Here is a 15,368-nt window from a genome sequence, read left to right as displayed (position 1 = left end):
GCTGCCGTAGAGGAAGTGAGACGACCTCGTGTTGGATTGTGGGAAGCGTGCCCCCAACAAACATGGCGGACCCCTTTGGAGATGGTTTGTTCAGCGTGTTTGATGATGAACAACAAACTACGGCGAGTAAAAAGACTCTCCCCGGTGTAGCTACAGAAACGGGGTAAGTTTATTTCGTGGAGTGAAGTTTTTTGTTTGAAATTAGGAGCTTTCGTTGACCACGGAACTTGAACTCAATGTCATGTGTGCGCGTGCAGTCGGCGAAACAGTCCTAACCGACTAGCTAGTTATCTGGTTAACCTGTCAGTAAAACATCAGAGAAAGTGGCTCACAGTGCTGAAAAATGATACGTGTAATTGATAGTATGTTATAAACAACGTTTAGCTGCTTTCCTGTGAGTTTGTGAAGTTTGTAACTGCAAATATTCAGCTAACGGCTGGTGTAACGTTCACTGTAAGGCAGCGCAGCTAACAACACCCGTGTGTCTGATTGCTTGTGTTCTTCTGTTTTCCAGTAAACCTGCAGGTAAAGATGGCATCGAAAAGGACGGTGGTCCATCTGCCCGCGGCAAGAGAGAGGCAGAAGGCGACTGTGAAGAGGAGGTGGTGTTTGGGAAGAAACCTCGACATGACGCAGTCTCAGCTAATGACCTGAAGTGAGTTGAAGTACAGCTGTAATGTGTTGGTGCAGGGTGCTAATGCTAACTAGACGCGGTGGTGTTTACTCACTTGCCAGTTTATTGGGCGCAGTTATGAGCATATCCATGTTATGCTCCTTTTGGGAAATACTTTCTGTTGTTAACTCCACTACAGTTAATCAAGATATGTCATTATTAGTTGATGGCATATCAAAATACTCAAAAGCATATAGTAATTAAAAGTGCTTGCTCCATCAAAAATACTAGCAACATCAAGGTCCTTCTCAGATTGTTGATTTAGTTCCCTAAAGCTTATCTTTGTGTGTCAAAATGACATATTTAGGAATAAAAGTGATCATCTCCAACCTACAGTGTCATAAGATGTAACTCTGAATTGTTGCTGTCTCTAGCATATGCACATGTATGGCACTATCCCAGTCTTCATCCTAACTTCTGGGCATTAAACCCTCGTACATTTAACTGATGTCACAGCTGTAGTGTGCGAGTTTGTGAGGGCTGGACATGATATATAATGGAGAAATGGGACACACTATCATGACAGGCACACATTGGCTGCAAACATCACATCCCGATTTAAAAACACAAAACCAAAAAGTAACTGAGAACTTCTGTATTATTTGTATTGATTAATAAGTGCTAAATTTCATTCCCTAATTGTGATGTTAGTGTTTCATTTCAGAAGATTTTTTTTTTACGATCTGCTAATCAGTTATTCCATCTGTTTAGCCTCAGATTGCTGTACATTTACTTGAAAACATAGATTTGTATTGTTACATTGCTAATTCAGTTTACTTAAGTAAATAATATGTTTACTAGTTCTACAACCAGTGCTCAACAGTCTTGTAAAACCCCATGAAGAATATACCATTCAGATTTGAGAAGGCTTTATGGACAGCTTGCAGTTTGGTGCTTTTGAATGGTGTTTTGTTACACTAAAAGGTCTCTAATGTTTAGACTTCTCTCAGTATTGATCTTGCGTTTTAGCAAAGTGTACCTAATAAACTCACAACTGAGTGCAAGTCTGAATGGTGACATATCTTCTTTCAAGAAGCTGTGTTGGCAGGCGAATTATTGGTTAAAGATGCCAAATTGCATTTTCCTTTGTCTATTTCAGTCTTGCAGAATTTATGCCTCAAGTGAAGGTGGAGCAAGTCGAAACTGTGGAAGGATGCTCACATGAGGTTAAAAAAAAAAAAAAAAGAAGCTAATTTTTATATTTGGTGTATGTTTTTTTCTTAAAATTGTTAATATCACTTGGCATGTCAAAACTTCTGCCTTGCCTAAACAGGTTGCTCTGCCTGCCAGTGATGAATATAAACCGCTGAAACCACGCGTGGGGAAAGCAGCCAAGGTAAGACACCCTTTTAAATTTAATCTATCTCTTTTGGAGTTAATTTACTTTGTTCATTATTGACATCTAGCCAACTGTCCAATTCAGTGTTATTTGCAGAGAACCAATACATACCATGAATCATCTGAGGACATTTAACATAGTAGGATCAGGACTTTACAATATTATATTATAGAGAGAAGGCCAAGAAATCAGACGATTCCCTCTGGACAAGTACTTGGCAGTGGGAATAAAAAAAAAAAACACACTAAAATTGATCTGTATGTGGGCTAGTTATTGGAATCATTTGCCTAACTTTGTAACAGCAGCACGTGGTTTCTAAAAGTAATGTACTTCTATGTTATCACACATTTAAGACAGTGCTGTATTTTATACGTAAACTAGCATGACACTTTTGTTGTTTTTGTGTTGGTTTAATACATTTTGCTTGTCTTGCAGGAGTACCCTTTCATTCTTGACCCCTTCCAGCGTGAAGCCATCTTATGTATCGACAACAATCAGTCGGTGCTTGTGTCTGCACACACCTCAGCTGGCAAGACTGTTTGTGCTGAGTGAGTATCCTCAATAAACACAACACTGTTTAAGGACTTTTTTATTGCAGTAATTGGTTGTGCTTAAAATGAATTCCTTACAATATTGTTTAACTTTGCGATTATATTGACTTGTACACAGGAGGGACAGAAGTATTCGGTTAAACTAAAACTTTAAGAAAATATAGCATCCTTTGGCCAAAAATAGTTTTTTTCTACTGTTAAAATATGCACAGTAAAAGATTAAGTAAGATATATAATATACTCTTTATTCACATTAGTGGCACTACTGCCATTTTATTCATGGCAATATCCTTCTTTTACTTCCTTCTTTGTGAACATTTATCCAATGGAGAATTACATACTTAAGGTAAAATAAGAATTGTAGAGAATTCACCACTAGACTCCATTTAAGTAAGTGTAATTGTGAACACACTTTTCATGACAGCAAAACATAACAAAGTAAGCCAAGACTGACAGCAATTATAATTATTGTTTAGTTGTATCAATAGATAATTCTGTCTACTTTGATTTAAGTTTCTCTTCATTACCTATGTTAATGAGAGTTAAGTGAACCTGTTTCTCTCTGGCATCATCTTCTTGCAGATATGCAATTGCACTGGCTCTCAGAGAGAAGCAGAGAGTGATCTTCACCAGCCCTATCAAGGCTCTCTCCAACCAGAAATACAGAGAGATGTACGAGGAGTTCCAGGATGTAGGACTAATGACTGGAGACGTCACCATCAACCCCACGGCCTCCTGCCTCGTCATGACGACAGAGGTGGGATGTAGTTTTGTGTGGAGTAGAGGCATTATTTGAGATCTCAAATGTCACCTTTGTTTGCGGGTGTTTTTTGAAAAGTAGGCTGCAGATTCAGTGTCCAGCGTGCATGTAGAGGCGGAGCCAAGAGGTTTATCTGACATGACAAACTTATTTGTTTCTCCCAGATCCTGAGGAGCATGCTGTACCGGGGCTCTGAGATTATGAGGGAAGTGGCGTGGGTCATCTTTGATGAGATCCATTACATGAGAGACGCAGGTATGTAAAAAAAAAAAAATAGAAAAAAACAGCACAAACACAGTTGTCTACGTCTAACTGATTTAGTGAGCCTCAAGTACCAGTGGAAAAAAGAGATTTGTTCTTTAGTAGCACAACAGATTTTATTCACAATAGCCAGTTTTCACTTGTGTAAAAAACAAAATGTATAAGTGACATATGAGTAGTACATGACTATTTTTTTTAAGTTACTGTTGGTCACAGCTCACTACAGGTTTCATGGCTGAAAAAGACATGCAGCATAATTCATTTTAATGAAATACCACAACTTTAACCGTAGATTTGGTTACATTTCCTGATGGAATAGCAGGCTTTAAATGACAAGTTCAAGGAAAGTTTGAAAATCTGACAATTCCTTCTGTTTTTAGAGTTTCTGGCTGGTATAATTTTGGTTATTTAATGTCTCTTAAACCTCCTAGTGAATTTTGGGGTTAAGATAACATTACTTAATATGAAATTAAATCTAACTAAAACACACCCAACGCAAAATGAATGTTATCTTTACCAGATAGATTGTCTTCGTCATCATGACTTGCCAAACAAGATTTTATTGGCATATTTCAGGACAGCTGCTACAGTTAAAGTCTCTTACTATGACAGCTGTTAGTCTTCGTAAAGGGTGCTGTCAAGTATCATCTTCTGTTGCTCCCATCAGTATAATGTCATCTAATGGAGACTATAAAAACTGTAAAACTACATTTTTCGATGAAGTTGACACATGATGGCCTGCTTTGCTTTACACAGATGTTTTTTGGCATTCTTTATTTAAAACCATCCTCCCTTGGGGCGCGCCGTAGCTCAACGAGTTGAGCGAGTGAAGCATAAACAGGGGCTGTAGTCCCTGAAGCAGCGGTCATGAGTTTGAGTCTGACCCATGGCCGTTTACTGCATTTCTTTCCCAGACGTTTCTCCCTACGTTTCCTGTCTCTCTCTCCACTGTACACTATGATGGAGGCAAAAAGGCCAAAAATAACTTAAAAAACAAAACATCCCCTCTTTATTTCTGACAGTACTACATCACTCTAATGAAAGACCCCTTGTGCTATGTTATCTTTCTCTCTTCTGATTTCTGAAAGTAATACGTGAAGGTTTGCACTGTGACACCCATCTTTTTATTCTTTGGGGACACTTTTTAAAGTGAAATTTGCCCACAAACTGAGCAGAACTGGAAGCCTTGAATCTGGCTTGTAATATTCATGAGAGAAAAGCTAAACAGTAGGTTGCTGTTAGTCTAATGTCTCGTTGCTTTCTGTGTATTTCAGAGCGTGGTGTGGTGTGGGAGGAGACGATCATTCTTCTTCCAGACAATGTGCATTATGTCTTCCTGTCAGCCACCATCCCCAATGCCAAACAGTTTGCTGAGTGGATTTGCCACTTACATAAACAGGTATGTTGCTGCACTGCCTTATAAATTAAGATTTTGTCACATCATCCCTCTGTATGTAATGTAATGTGATGTGATGTTTAGCTGTTTTTTTGTGTGAGGTAATTAGGCTAACGTTTGTTTGTGTCGATCTTTCTTTGCATAATTAATAAGGTGTGTTTGTCTAATGTTCCCTGTAGCCATGCCATGTTGTCTACACAGACTACCGCCCCACTCCACTGCAACACTACATCTTTCCAGCAGGGGGCGATGGACTCCACCTGGTGGTTGATGAGAATGTAAGAACATCTGAACTCTACTCTCAACTGTGTATGAGAACTAATCATTCAGTGACGAGTAATCAGACTCTACTTTTACAGTGATAATTCTCCCATTAAACTTAATGCCAGTCATTACATGATATGATTCATTTGTAACATCTGCATGTGTTTGTGCTTTACTTTAGGGAGACTTCAGAGAAGACAATTTCAATACAGCTATGCAGGTGCTGAGAGACTCTGGGGATTCTGGGGGCAGCAGTGGAGGTGGCAAGTGGGACCCAAGAGGACGGAAAGGAGGCACCAAAGGTTTGCGTGTGTGAGTGTGTGTGTGTATGCCAGCATTCAAAGGGTCTTCAAAATATCTTCAAAGTCAGTAAATCACATTAGAATATATGTTTCTGTTTTTGCATTAGGTCCATCCAGTGTGTTCAAGATAGTGAAGATGATCATGGAGAGGAACTTCCAGCCTGTCATCATTTTCAGCTTCAGCAAGAAAGAGTGTGAGGCCTACGCTCTGCAGGTGGCCAAACTGGACTTTAACACGGGTAAGTGAATTTGTTGTAATTCTGCATGCGTGTGTGTGTGTATGTGTGTAATTTTTTTCTCTACAAAGCTATACTTGGTCCGTCACTGCTGAGAATAGCAACATGGGTAGTAATTCATCAGGTCAAGTTGTTTGAACTTTGTAACAGTCCAACAAGCACATGTTCAGGTTGAGCGGATATATACAATAGTGCTGGTAGTTTTGGACACTGAAATAGTAGATCAAACACAAGTGATGTTTTGGGCATGTGATCACTTGTCAGTTGTTGTGAGAAGCCAAGTGAATTCAAACTGTGTGTAAAGCAGACTCGAAATAAAATCAAATCACTTATTTCTGTATTTACCAAGCATAGATACTGTGGATTTACAATAGAATTATGTTTGTTGAATATAATGTGCATAAGTAGCTAGTAGAAATTGTTAGTAGGCACTACTAATCTTTTAATTGTAATAACAGTAAAATAATTTAAGGTCTGCCCACAACAAATAAGTTTTGATTAATTGACTATTTCACTGATAAGTCAATTCATGTAAACAAATAATTCTCCTCTAAAAAAAAGCAAAATGACTATTTCATTTAAGTTAATTTTTCTTCAGGTGTCACCTTTTCATTCTGCGATCATTTTAAATACTCTTCCAGTTTTGTAGCCTTTGGGAAAAAAGTGTTTCTTAACCAAGTTAGACTTTGCTCGCCACAATTGTCTGCAGCTATAGCGATGACTGCAGCTGACCAATGACTGGAGTCAAAAATAAATGACATCACGAATCAACAGTTTCACAGTGATGCTGCTGAAAAACATTTGTTATAAAGGATTTAACTAAAAACCATGTGCTGGTTGAAAATATTGATGCTGACACCTTTTTAACATCAACACCATCCGTTATGCCAACTAAGCTGGGCAACTCTAAATAGTTTTGACTGCTTTAATTCTTTTGGTTACTGGAATATTGTTATGATATTGAATGCATTCCAGCACATCTGCTATGGCATCAGTGAAAGGTTCTTGCTTCCCATTAGCAGAAATTAGTAGTGAGCAAAGCTGCGCAAGTCACTGTATATTAATTACCTACCATTAAATGAATATGATTGAATGTGTTATTGTCATTTAAATAGAAAACTTCACATCTAGAAAACTATACTCAAAGGAATAAAGGTGTAGATAAAATCACTTGGTTTCAACTTGGGAAAATTTGACATTTGAATACCTTATTTGACTTTACAGGTTTTTAGTCTGTCTGAGATGCTGTACTGCAGTAATAGAGTGTAGGCATCTCTGTGCACAGCTGCCTAGCCCACATCTTATGTGAGGCATTTAGGGAATACTGGTAAATTGCAGTGTCTATCAAAGAGCAGATGAGCAAATTAAGTTTTTTGGTTAAAGTTTTATTTCCATTTTGTCCTGATTAGATGCACTCATTTCATTTTATGTTACGTTGTATTTTGATGCAATGTTTTGTGCAGTAACATAAATGTAGCACCATATGGAAGTGACAGCAATGCTGTTTATTCAAATGTCAAATTGTGTAGTGAAAATGTTTTTTTCACTAAAATCAATGGATAATTGTGATCTCAATATAAATTACAGTAATTGTGATTACCATTCCGATTCAACCCTGTAGCCCTAGTATTTAGTAAGTGATTAGATAGGAGCTTGAATTATTGCACCCTTTATTAGCTACTGTTAGCTACTTTGAGTTCAGCAGCCATTTCACTGCATTTGTCACTTATCGGGGATAAAAGTCAAACTAACAGGACAGCAGTCTATGAGCATATTTTTCATTAGGCCTAGAGCTGGTGAGCAGTTTGTTTTGCACACTGAAATGTCATAAATAAATTTTTGTGACAAATGGCTGAGAGTTGGGGAGGGAGCTGAAATTAGGCAGTCGAAACCACACACCAAAATGCTAAATTGTTGGCAGGCTGAGCTGAATGAATCCTCACTACCATGAATATGGCTTTTGTGATTGCACAGTTGGTCCTGCTGTTTGGTCCAGTGGATAAGTGGAAGAGTTGGTTCATGAGGACACATCTCTGCATGTTTGGAGATAATCCAGCAGGAGACTGAACTTGGCTTATGTCCACCTGCTTCAGGCATTTTTCAGGGAACTAAAACATGATTATGTCGTCTTACTTGGGAAACATTTTCCTCCCTCCTCTTGGTTTGTTTTTTCTGCATTGTGACATTATTATAAATGAGGAGGTTTGTTTTAACAGTAAGCTCTTCCAGCACTGAAGACCTTTATTTTGTAAAAGCTGCCAATTTTTATCAATATTGCAAAAAAGGAGAAACTCTGCCAAAGATAATTGCTTATTTCCAAGAGTTTCATGTGTTTTGAGAATTTTCTTGAGCAAGCTAGCTTTCTTAGAAAATTGTGCAGATTATATCCAACAGCAATAGTCAGATAATTTCATTAGGCTGAAGAAAATTTCACTTGATTGAAGAAACATTTAAATGAACTTAATCAGATTTGAAAAGATTGGTAAATTATTGCATTGATGTTATATAGTATTTAAACAAAGAAGCTTTCACTTCTCAGGGTTTTTTTTTTAGAACCTCAGGAAAACTGCATAACAAATTCTGCCAAAATAATGACATGAAATGACCACTGACACAAATCTAAATTTGCACTGTATAAAAGCATCAGTCGTTTGTCTTCTCTCTTTATGTCTGTGATTTACAAACTCGTAGGGGCCAGCCCTTTAGCAAACAGTTGAGAAGCCACATTGTTTAACTGGTGTGTATGTACACAGGTTCCTCTGTTTGTGTGTGTGTGTAGGTGGGTACTGATGAGAGGATGGAGCCACGTGGCTCCTCTGCTTTCTCTCTTTTCCAAACAGCTACTCTTCACCCCCTGCCCTCTCTTCAACATTTTTTATTTTGCACTGTCTTCATTTTGTCCATGTATTTTACTTTCTTTTTATTTAAATACTCTCCCCTCTTTCCTCTCCCTGCCGTGTGCTGTGACACATAGTTTCTTGGCAGTGTTTGTGGAGTGGCAGGGCTGTGCTGGGAGTCAGGGGACCAGCTGGTGCCGAAACAAAAACCTACTAACTGCATGCAGCAACAAACAGACGAGTAATAGAAGTTTTGGCCGGTTCTTGCAAAGACTGACAGATGGTCATATATCTAGCTGGTAGTGTTGTCATGTTGACCTGAGCATTCAGGCAGTTGCTTTTTGGCTGTACAATATCATTACAGATGTTTTTGCCACTACTGGCTGAGCCTGAGATTGATGGAGTCTGGACATCCAGTAGTTTTATTCAAGGCTAAATATTTCAGCAGTTACAAGTCACATAACTGTGGATTAGGTTTGCATATTGATGCTCCTCAAAGAATGATTCTACAGGTTTTGTTGACCCCTTGATCTTCTTGTAGCTTAAGGAAATGAATTTAGTGTGACACTGCCATCAAGTTTGATTCAAAGATTCATTTCAGATAATGCAACTCACATCTTTCATTAGAACTTGCTGACAGGGATATGTATCTCCTATGTCGTTCAGTGAATCACAGTACTGTATTGACCCACTGACATTTCCTTTACTATTAAACATTTTCCACTTATAGAGAACAAACCTCGAAATAAAATGGGCAGATTACCATGATACCTACATGCTCCTCAGAAATTTGTATGGGTTGGTGTTTTTGGGCCTTTTCTCTCAATTCGTTCAAACCTAACATTTTTGGCCCACTGCTGGTAATACTCTAACAATAGTGCAAGTGTACACCTTTCTCATTCAATATTGAAACCATCTGCCTAATATTATGTAGGTCAACCTCATGCCTCTAAAACAGCTCTGACCCATCAGGACTTTGATGAATCTCAAGGGTTCTCCTGTGCTTTCTGGTTGTTGGCAGTGAATCCTTTGGGTTGGGAATGATGGAGTTTGGGGGCTATGTCATTGCCTTGGACTTTTTGTTGTATTCCTTGACCAATTCCTGAGCGAGTTTTTGTGATGTGGTGATGCAATTTATATACTGCTGGGGGAGGCTGCTACCATCGAGAAGTGCTGTTGCCTTGGAAAGGTATGATCGGTCAAAGTAACATCCATATGAATGTCAGGACCTAAGGTTTCCCAAAAGATCGTCGAATTGTAACAAGACCATAAATGCCTTTCACTTCACCTCAGTGGTTGTAATGTTGTGGCTGGTCAGTGGATGTTAGCATGCTGTCATGCATTAAGGTGCAAAGAGCTTTGGGAGCTGTAAAAGGATCATTAGACATTGAACTTGGGCTCTATATAACCTTGCTCTGGGTGATGTATAATATAAAGTAGATGTGCTGGGTGTTACATTTTCTTTGTCAGACTGGTTTACTGAAGCCAAGGAGTTAGCTTGGGTTTTTATTTTGACCTAACAGTCTATTTGTCTGTTATTTAGCCAGTCCATTGGTGCTGAAGTCTTGTGACAATAAAATAAATACTGAGCCATCAGACTCTGTGGAACTCCAAGTCTCTGACTAATACTCGCACATATGAAGGAAAATTTCCCAGAATGGTTTCATGAATAGAGAAAGACCTGTGACTCAGTTTCCACTTGGATAGAGATGCCCAGAGACAGCAAACAATGTAATGTAATTAGCACAATAATAAGATACGGATGGTGGTGGCATAGTTGGTACTTTCATTTATAATTTATTATAATAAAGTTTTGGTTACAAGTATGTCAGTAGCCAGTCATTTTCCAGACAGTGTTTGTTTTCATAATTAAGCTTTAATCAGAGATGAAAAACACAGTCATCATTTGAACAGTATAAACATTTTGAAAGACTTCTACAGAATTATATAAAAAAAGAGACAGTTTTGTTGGAACATATGGCTGTAAAATTGGGTAAAATCTATAGTCAACGGAGACTCCCTTCCCTGCAGGCAGTTTCTTAAAATCCCCATTGTCCCGCATTAACCACATGTGCCAAGATAAATTACATTTGAAATAATATTTTAAAAATACGTCAAATTGTACATAATGAAAAACTGTTGAAGGTGTAGGAAATGGCTTTTGTGCTAATATTTAGAACTCTGTCTGATTAGCTATGAGAAGATGTAAAGAAATGCACTGTTTGTTTGTTCCAGATGACGAGAAACGTCTGGTGGAAGAAGTGTTCAACAATGCAGTGGACTGTCTTTCTGACGAAGACAAGAAACTGCCTCAGGTAATCAATCCTGGTATTTCTCACATGCTCTCTCACTCTTGTTTCCTCACTGCTCATGATGCTTTTTAGAACCGTCCATTTTTTTAACCCAACATTGCCACCTTGTAAAACCCTAAAAAAAAAAAAAAAAAACGCCTCACCATTTCCTTCAGTCATTTTCTGCTAAGAGAAAACAGCTAACCAGCCTTAATGTAAATGGTTGCCCATATAATGTCAATACGGGCTTAAACACTGAGCTCCTGTTATTTTGACCTGCTGTGTTGCGTCACGTTATGAAAACCATCTGTCTTGCGGTAATAGCTGTTAGTGGGGAGACCACTATGGCACAAGCATACAGCGCCCTTTTCCACTACAGGGTTAGGGTTGCTTTTCCGCTCTACATGCTTGTGATCCTTTGAACAAAACTGGTGAATTTACACTGTTGCTAATCGAGTATTTCAACACTAACGGGCCTCTTGGTGCTCTTCAGGTCGAGCATGTGCTGCCACTGTTGAAGAGGGGGATAGGTATCCATCATGGAGGATTACTGCCCATCCTGAAAGAGACCATAGAGATCCTTTTCTCTGAAGGTCTGCTTAAGGTACCAACAACTCCATGTGAAGATGCTCCTCAACACACATTGTACTAAAGAGGATTTTTTTTAAATTGTAAATGAAATTCTACAGTGTTGTTTCATGCAGATGTTAACGCAAGAGCACAAATCTGAGAGCAGAAGTTTTGCAGGTGCACAGAGGCAAGAAAATGCACTCAAACTAAAGCACGGGACATTTGTTGGAGTAACAGTATACTGTACCTATAAAAAAAATTTGTTTGGCTTTTTTGACTATAATTTACAAAAGACTTGCATGTCAAAAGGAAAACAGATTTCTACACATGTATCTGCTCGTATGTGAGTGAATGTCTGCAGATTGAACTTTTAAACAGTTTTGTGAGAAGATTTTAAGCCTTTTTCTTTAAGAGACCCTATTGTTAATTGTTAATTGCATCCCAAAATTCACCACCTTAGCACACTACAATCTTTCTGGTGTTTAAAATTTGCCATTCCAGATGTTTTATAAGGGTAATAACACACTGAACAAGTTTATCAGGCTACACAGAGTGCATTTTGGTGAGAAACTACATACTTATGTTAACAAGAAAACACTACAGGGCACCTTGGAAGGTGAATTGAAAATGACATAGTCTGAAAATTGAGGTACGATTGCTTTTGAGATTTCTAATGCTTTTTATCTTTTTTCCAGGCACTCTTTGCCACAGAAACATTTGCCATGGGTATCAACATGCCAGCTCGGACTGTGCTTTTTACCAGCGCACGGAAATTTGATGGCAAGAGTCACCGCTTTGTAAGTGCACACACACAATTATTGTTACTTGTATTATATTGTCAAGAGGAAATGATCTCAGCAGTATTTTTGGATCTGCTCCTCACACTATGTTTGGAACTTTAATTTCCATTGCTGTGGCTGTGGTTACACATAAGCTGAAAGATGAGCTGACATAGCATAGTTTATGTAAACTAGGCATTCATCATTGAAAAAATTTAACACTGAAAAAGAAAGCTGACTTGCTGTACCTTCAGTGAGTGTCCAGTAAAAAAGTAAAGCTCTCCAATTGTGCTGTCTCTTTAAAACAGCTCTGTCCTGTGTGTAGTTGTTCCACAGTGTGCTGCTCTTCGGCCTTTATAAGGTCTTCAAGCGGTGCGGCTTGCATCGCCACATAAACAGCCACGTATTGTTTATAAGAGCTGGGGGCTGTGTGTGAAGCTGCTGTCACTTAGAAGCACCCTTCATCTTCACTTCATACATTTCCACGAGTCAAACACACACACACACAGGCTTGAAGAGAGAGAGAGAGGGGGAGAAGGAAACTATCCTCCAAGAGGTTCATCAGTAACATCTGGGGCGTCAGATGGTGCCAAAGCTCCACGCAGGCACTCACACTTCAATACACATGAGACTCATTCCTGAAGCACTCTGTGTTTCAAATCAAGAGCTGCTCCAGTTTCAGCACAAAATAATAATCTTATCTACCTTTTTTTTTCGGAAAGGCTAGCCGATATGTGGAGTTTAGACAGAACCATGTGCAATGCAGGGAATAGACTTTAAGGGTTTATGGAAAACTGATTTACGCCGAACCTAGATATCTGTTAGCAATGCAAATAATTGACTTGGCACTAATTGTGAAAATATCCACTTGCACAGTATCAAAACAGATTTCTCTCACCTTCAGCTGTAGATTAGGTTTTAGTTTGTTTTCTCAGTTGTAGAAAAGGCTATGTCTTTGCCAAAACCACAAACAGGCTATATATATTACTGGTATTGTAACATGTTTTTCTTAATATTGTGTGTCCTTGCACGTGGTCTAGATTACATCAGGTGAATACATCCAGATGTCCGGGCGTGCTGGGAGGAGAGGAATGGATGACAGAGGAATTGTTATTTTCATGGTGGACGAGAAGATGAGTCCAGCTGTGGGCAAGCAGCTACTCAAGGTATTGTGAAACTAGCTGCTGGAAAGCCTCGATCATATCTTTGCAAAACTCTTGTCTACATGTTATATTGTTGCAGAAATAATCCCACTATCCCATAGAGTAAACACATTTCCCTGTGGTCTTGCTGAGAACGACTGAATGGAAATTGTCAGAAGGAACTCTTAAGCTGTTCTCTCTGTGGATCATAAGTTCATTTGGTGCTTTGTCAAAACTTGACAACACACAGTCACAGAGAAGCCAGAGAGTCTTGGTGTTTCGTCTTTGATTTGACACATTTATAGCGTTGCTGCTATAAATATGGAGCTGCATAGCTTTTGAAAGAGGTTGTGTTAATGTAAAACTGCTTGTTGGCTCTGGCACGGTGCTTAACTCCCAGGGAGTCTTGGAGAAAGCTGTCAAACAAGTATCTGTGGTTCAGAGGTTCTGATTGCAAAATCTTAATCAGTATTTTAAGTGGGGAAAATGACTTCAACCTGTATTTACTTAGACCTCATACATTCTTGGCACTTTGGGTAAAATGCTGACATTTTTATCAAAACACATGATTAATTACAGCTGTATTTTACTACAGTAAAAGCTTTTTATTTAAATGTTTTTTTTATCATGCTGTGCAGGGCTCAGCAGACCCTTTGAACAGTGCTTTCCACCTGACCTACAACATGGTGCTTAACCTGCTGCGTGTGGAGGAGATCAACCCAGAATACATGCTGGAGAAGTCTTTCTACCAGTTCCAACACTACAGGGCTTTGCCTGGTGTAGTGGAAAGTAAGCATTTTCCATATGTACCTCTGCTCTGGTAGACAAACTCTAGAATTGATTTAATCAGCAAAGCAATCTCTGGACTGAATACCAAGTGTTTAAGAAAAAAACTAAATATCAAAGAGAAACCTTTGCAACATCTGGAAGCTGTATTATCTGTTATTTACCAGTGGTAAACAAACGTTTTAGATATACGCACAGTGTTGATGTGTGTTGTATTGCCAGATTAAAGATCACTGTTGGCCTTTTCGTATGAATTATTTCCATGTCAAGATTTGTGAATTTTTAAAATGCGACGTGGAATAAATTTAATTTCAATTTAATTTGCTGAAATATCATGATTTTAAGCTTAGATTTAAGTTTCCCGACCAAACAGTATGTCACAGATGAGTAGTTTGAAGACCATCGAAAGGTTAGAAATCTGACAATTATTTCTGTTTTTGCGGTTTCTGGCTCAGATATAATTTGTTATCTCTTTTTACGTTTGTTTTGAGCAACACTTCATTCAAACTTGCTTACAGATTTTACAGTTTAGAGGGTTCTGGTTGAATTTTATTCAGTTAAACTGCTGATCTCTTTGTGCAGAAATTAAGAAGCTGGAGGAGCAGTACCTCAACATTGAGATTCCCAATGAAGAGAGTGTGGTCACTTACTTTAAAATCAGGCAGCAGCTGGCCAAACTGGGTAAAGAGATACAAGAGTTCATCCACAAACCCAAGTACTGCTTGCCCTTCTTGCAGCCTGGGCGGCTTGTTAAGGTACAGCTTTGCATGCTTTCATGTCTTTCAGTAATTTGAGATTTTCCAACGTCACCGAATGACTTTGTTTTGTTGCCACAGGTAAAAAATGAAGACGCTGACTTTGGCTGGGGAGTTGTTGTAAACTTTTGCAAGAAGGCTAATGTGAAGGTAAGTTCTTCCCTTTATGTTACCTTTACATGAATGCATTAACATATGTGACTAATGTCCTTTTCCCCATGCAGGCCACTACAGACTCAGAGCCGCTGTACGTGGTGGAAGTTTTGCTGCATTGTAGTAAGGACAGCGTAAAAGATGCTGCAACTGAGGCTGCTAAACCTGCTGCTCCAGGAGAGACTGGAGAGATGCAGGTGGGTAAAACAAACACAAAACACATGCAGGTGTGTATTCCATACACATATGTGACTGTAATAACCAGCATTTTCT

The 15,368-nt window shown here is 38.7% G+C and overlaps 1 protein-coding gene across 1 annotated transcript in view; it reads left to right on the top strand.

Moving 5' to 3' along the window:
* Positions 1 to 4: 4 nt before the first annotated feature.
* mtrex (Mtr4 exosome RNA helicase) overlaps positions 5 to 15,368 on the top strand; it is a 25,050-nt gene continuing 9,686 nt past the window's right edge. Inside the window, exons 1-19 of the mRNA XM_023264627.3 lie at positions 5 to 163; positions 515 to 655; positions 1,773 to 1,839; positions 1,947 to 2,009; positions 2,448 to 2,560; positions 3,146 to 3,320; positions 3,488 to 3,578; positions 4,859 to 4,983; positions 5,160 to 5,258; positions 5,426 to 5,546; positions 5,654 to 5,785; positions 10,855 to 10,934; positions 11,404 to 11,514; positions 12,176 to 12,277; positions 13,300 to 13,425; positions 14,040 to 14,190; positions 14,770 to 14,942; positions 15,024 to 15,092; positions 15,167 to 15,292. Of these exons, the coding sequence (XP_023120395.1) occupies positions 63 to 163; positions 515 to 655; positions 1,773 to 1,839; positions 1,947 to 2,009; positions 2,448 to 2,560; positions 3,146 to 3,320; positions 3,488 to 3,578; positions 4,859 to 4,983; positions 5,160 to 5,258; positions 5,426 to 5,546; positions 5,654 to 5,785; positions 10,855 to 10,934; positions 11,404 to 11,514; positions 12,176 to 12,277; positions 13,300 to 13,425; positions 14,040 to 14,190; positions 14,770 to 14,942; positions 15,024 to 15,092; positions 15,167 to 15,292 (2,166 nt within the window). The 5' untranslated portion in view covers positions 5 to 62. The remainder of the gene's footprint in view (positions 164 to 514; positions 656 to 1,772; positions 1,840 to 1,946; positions 2,010 to 2,447; positions 2,561 to 3,145; positions 3,321 to 3,487; positions 3,579 to 4,858; positions 4,984 to 5,159; positions 5,259 to 5,425; positions 5,547 to 5,653; positions 5,786 to 10,854; positions 10,935 to 11,403; positions 11,515 to 12,175; positions 12,278 to 13,299; positions 13,426 to 14,039; positions 14,191 to 14,769; positions 14,943 to 15,023; positions 15,093 to 15,166; positions 15,293 to 15,368) is intronic.

The sequence above is a fragment of the Amphiprion ocellaris genome, chromosome 17 (genome assembly GCF_022539595.1).
Source record: "Amphiprion ocellaris isolate individual 3 ecotype Okinawa chromosome 17, ASM2253959v1, whole genome shotgun sequence".
Taxonomy (NCBI): Eukaryota; Metazoa; Chordata; class Actinopteri; family Pomacentridae; genus Amphiprion; species Amphiprion ocellaris.
The sequence above is the reverse complement of the archived record's forward strand: the minus strand, read 5'-3'. Positions and strand labels throughout refer to the sequence as shown.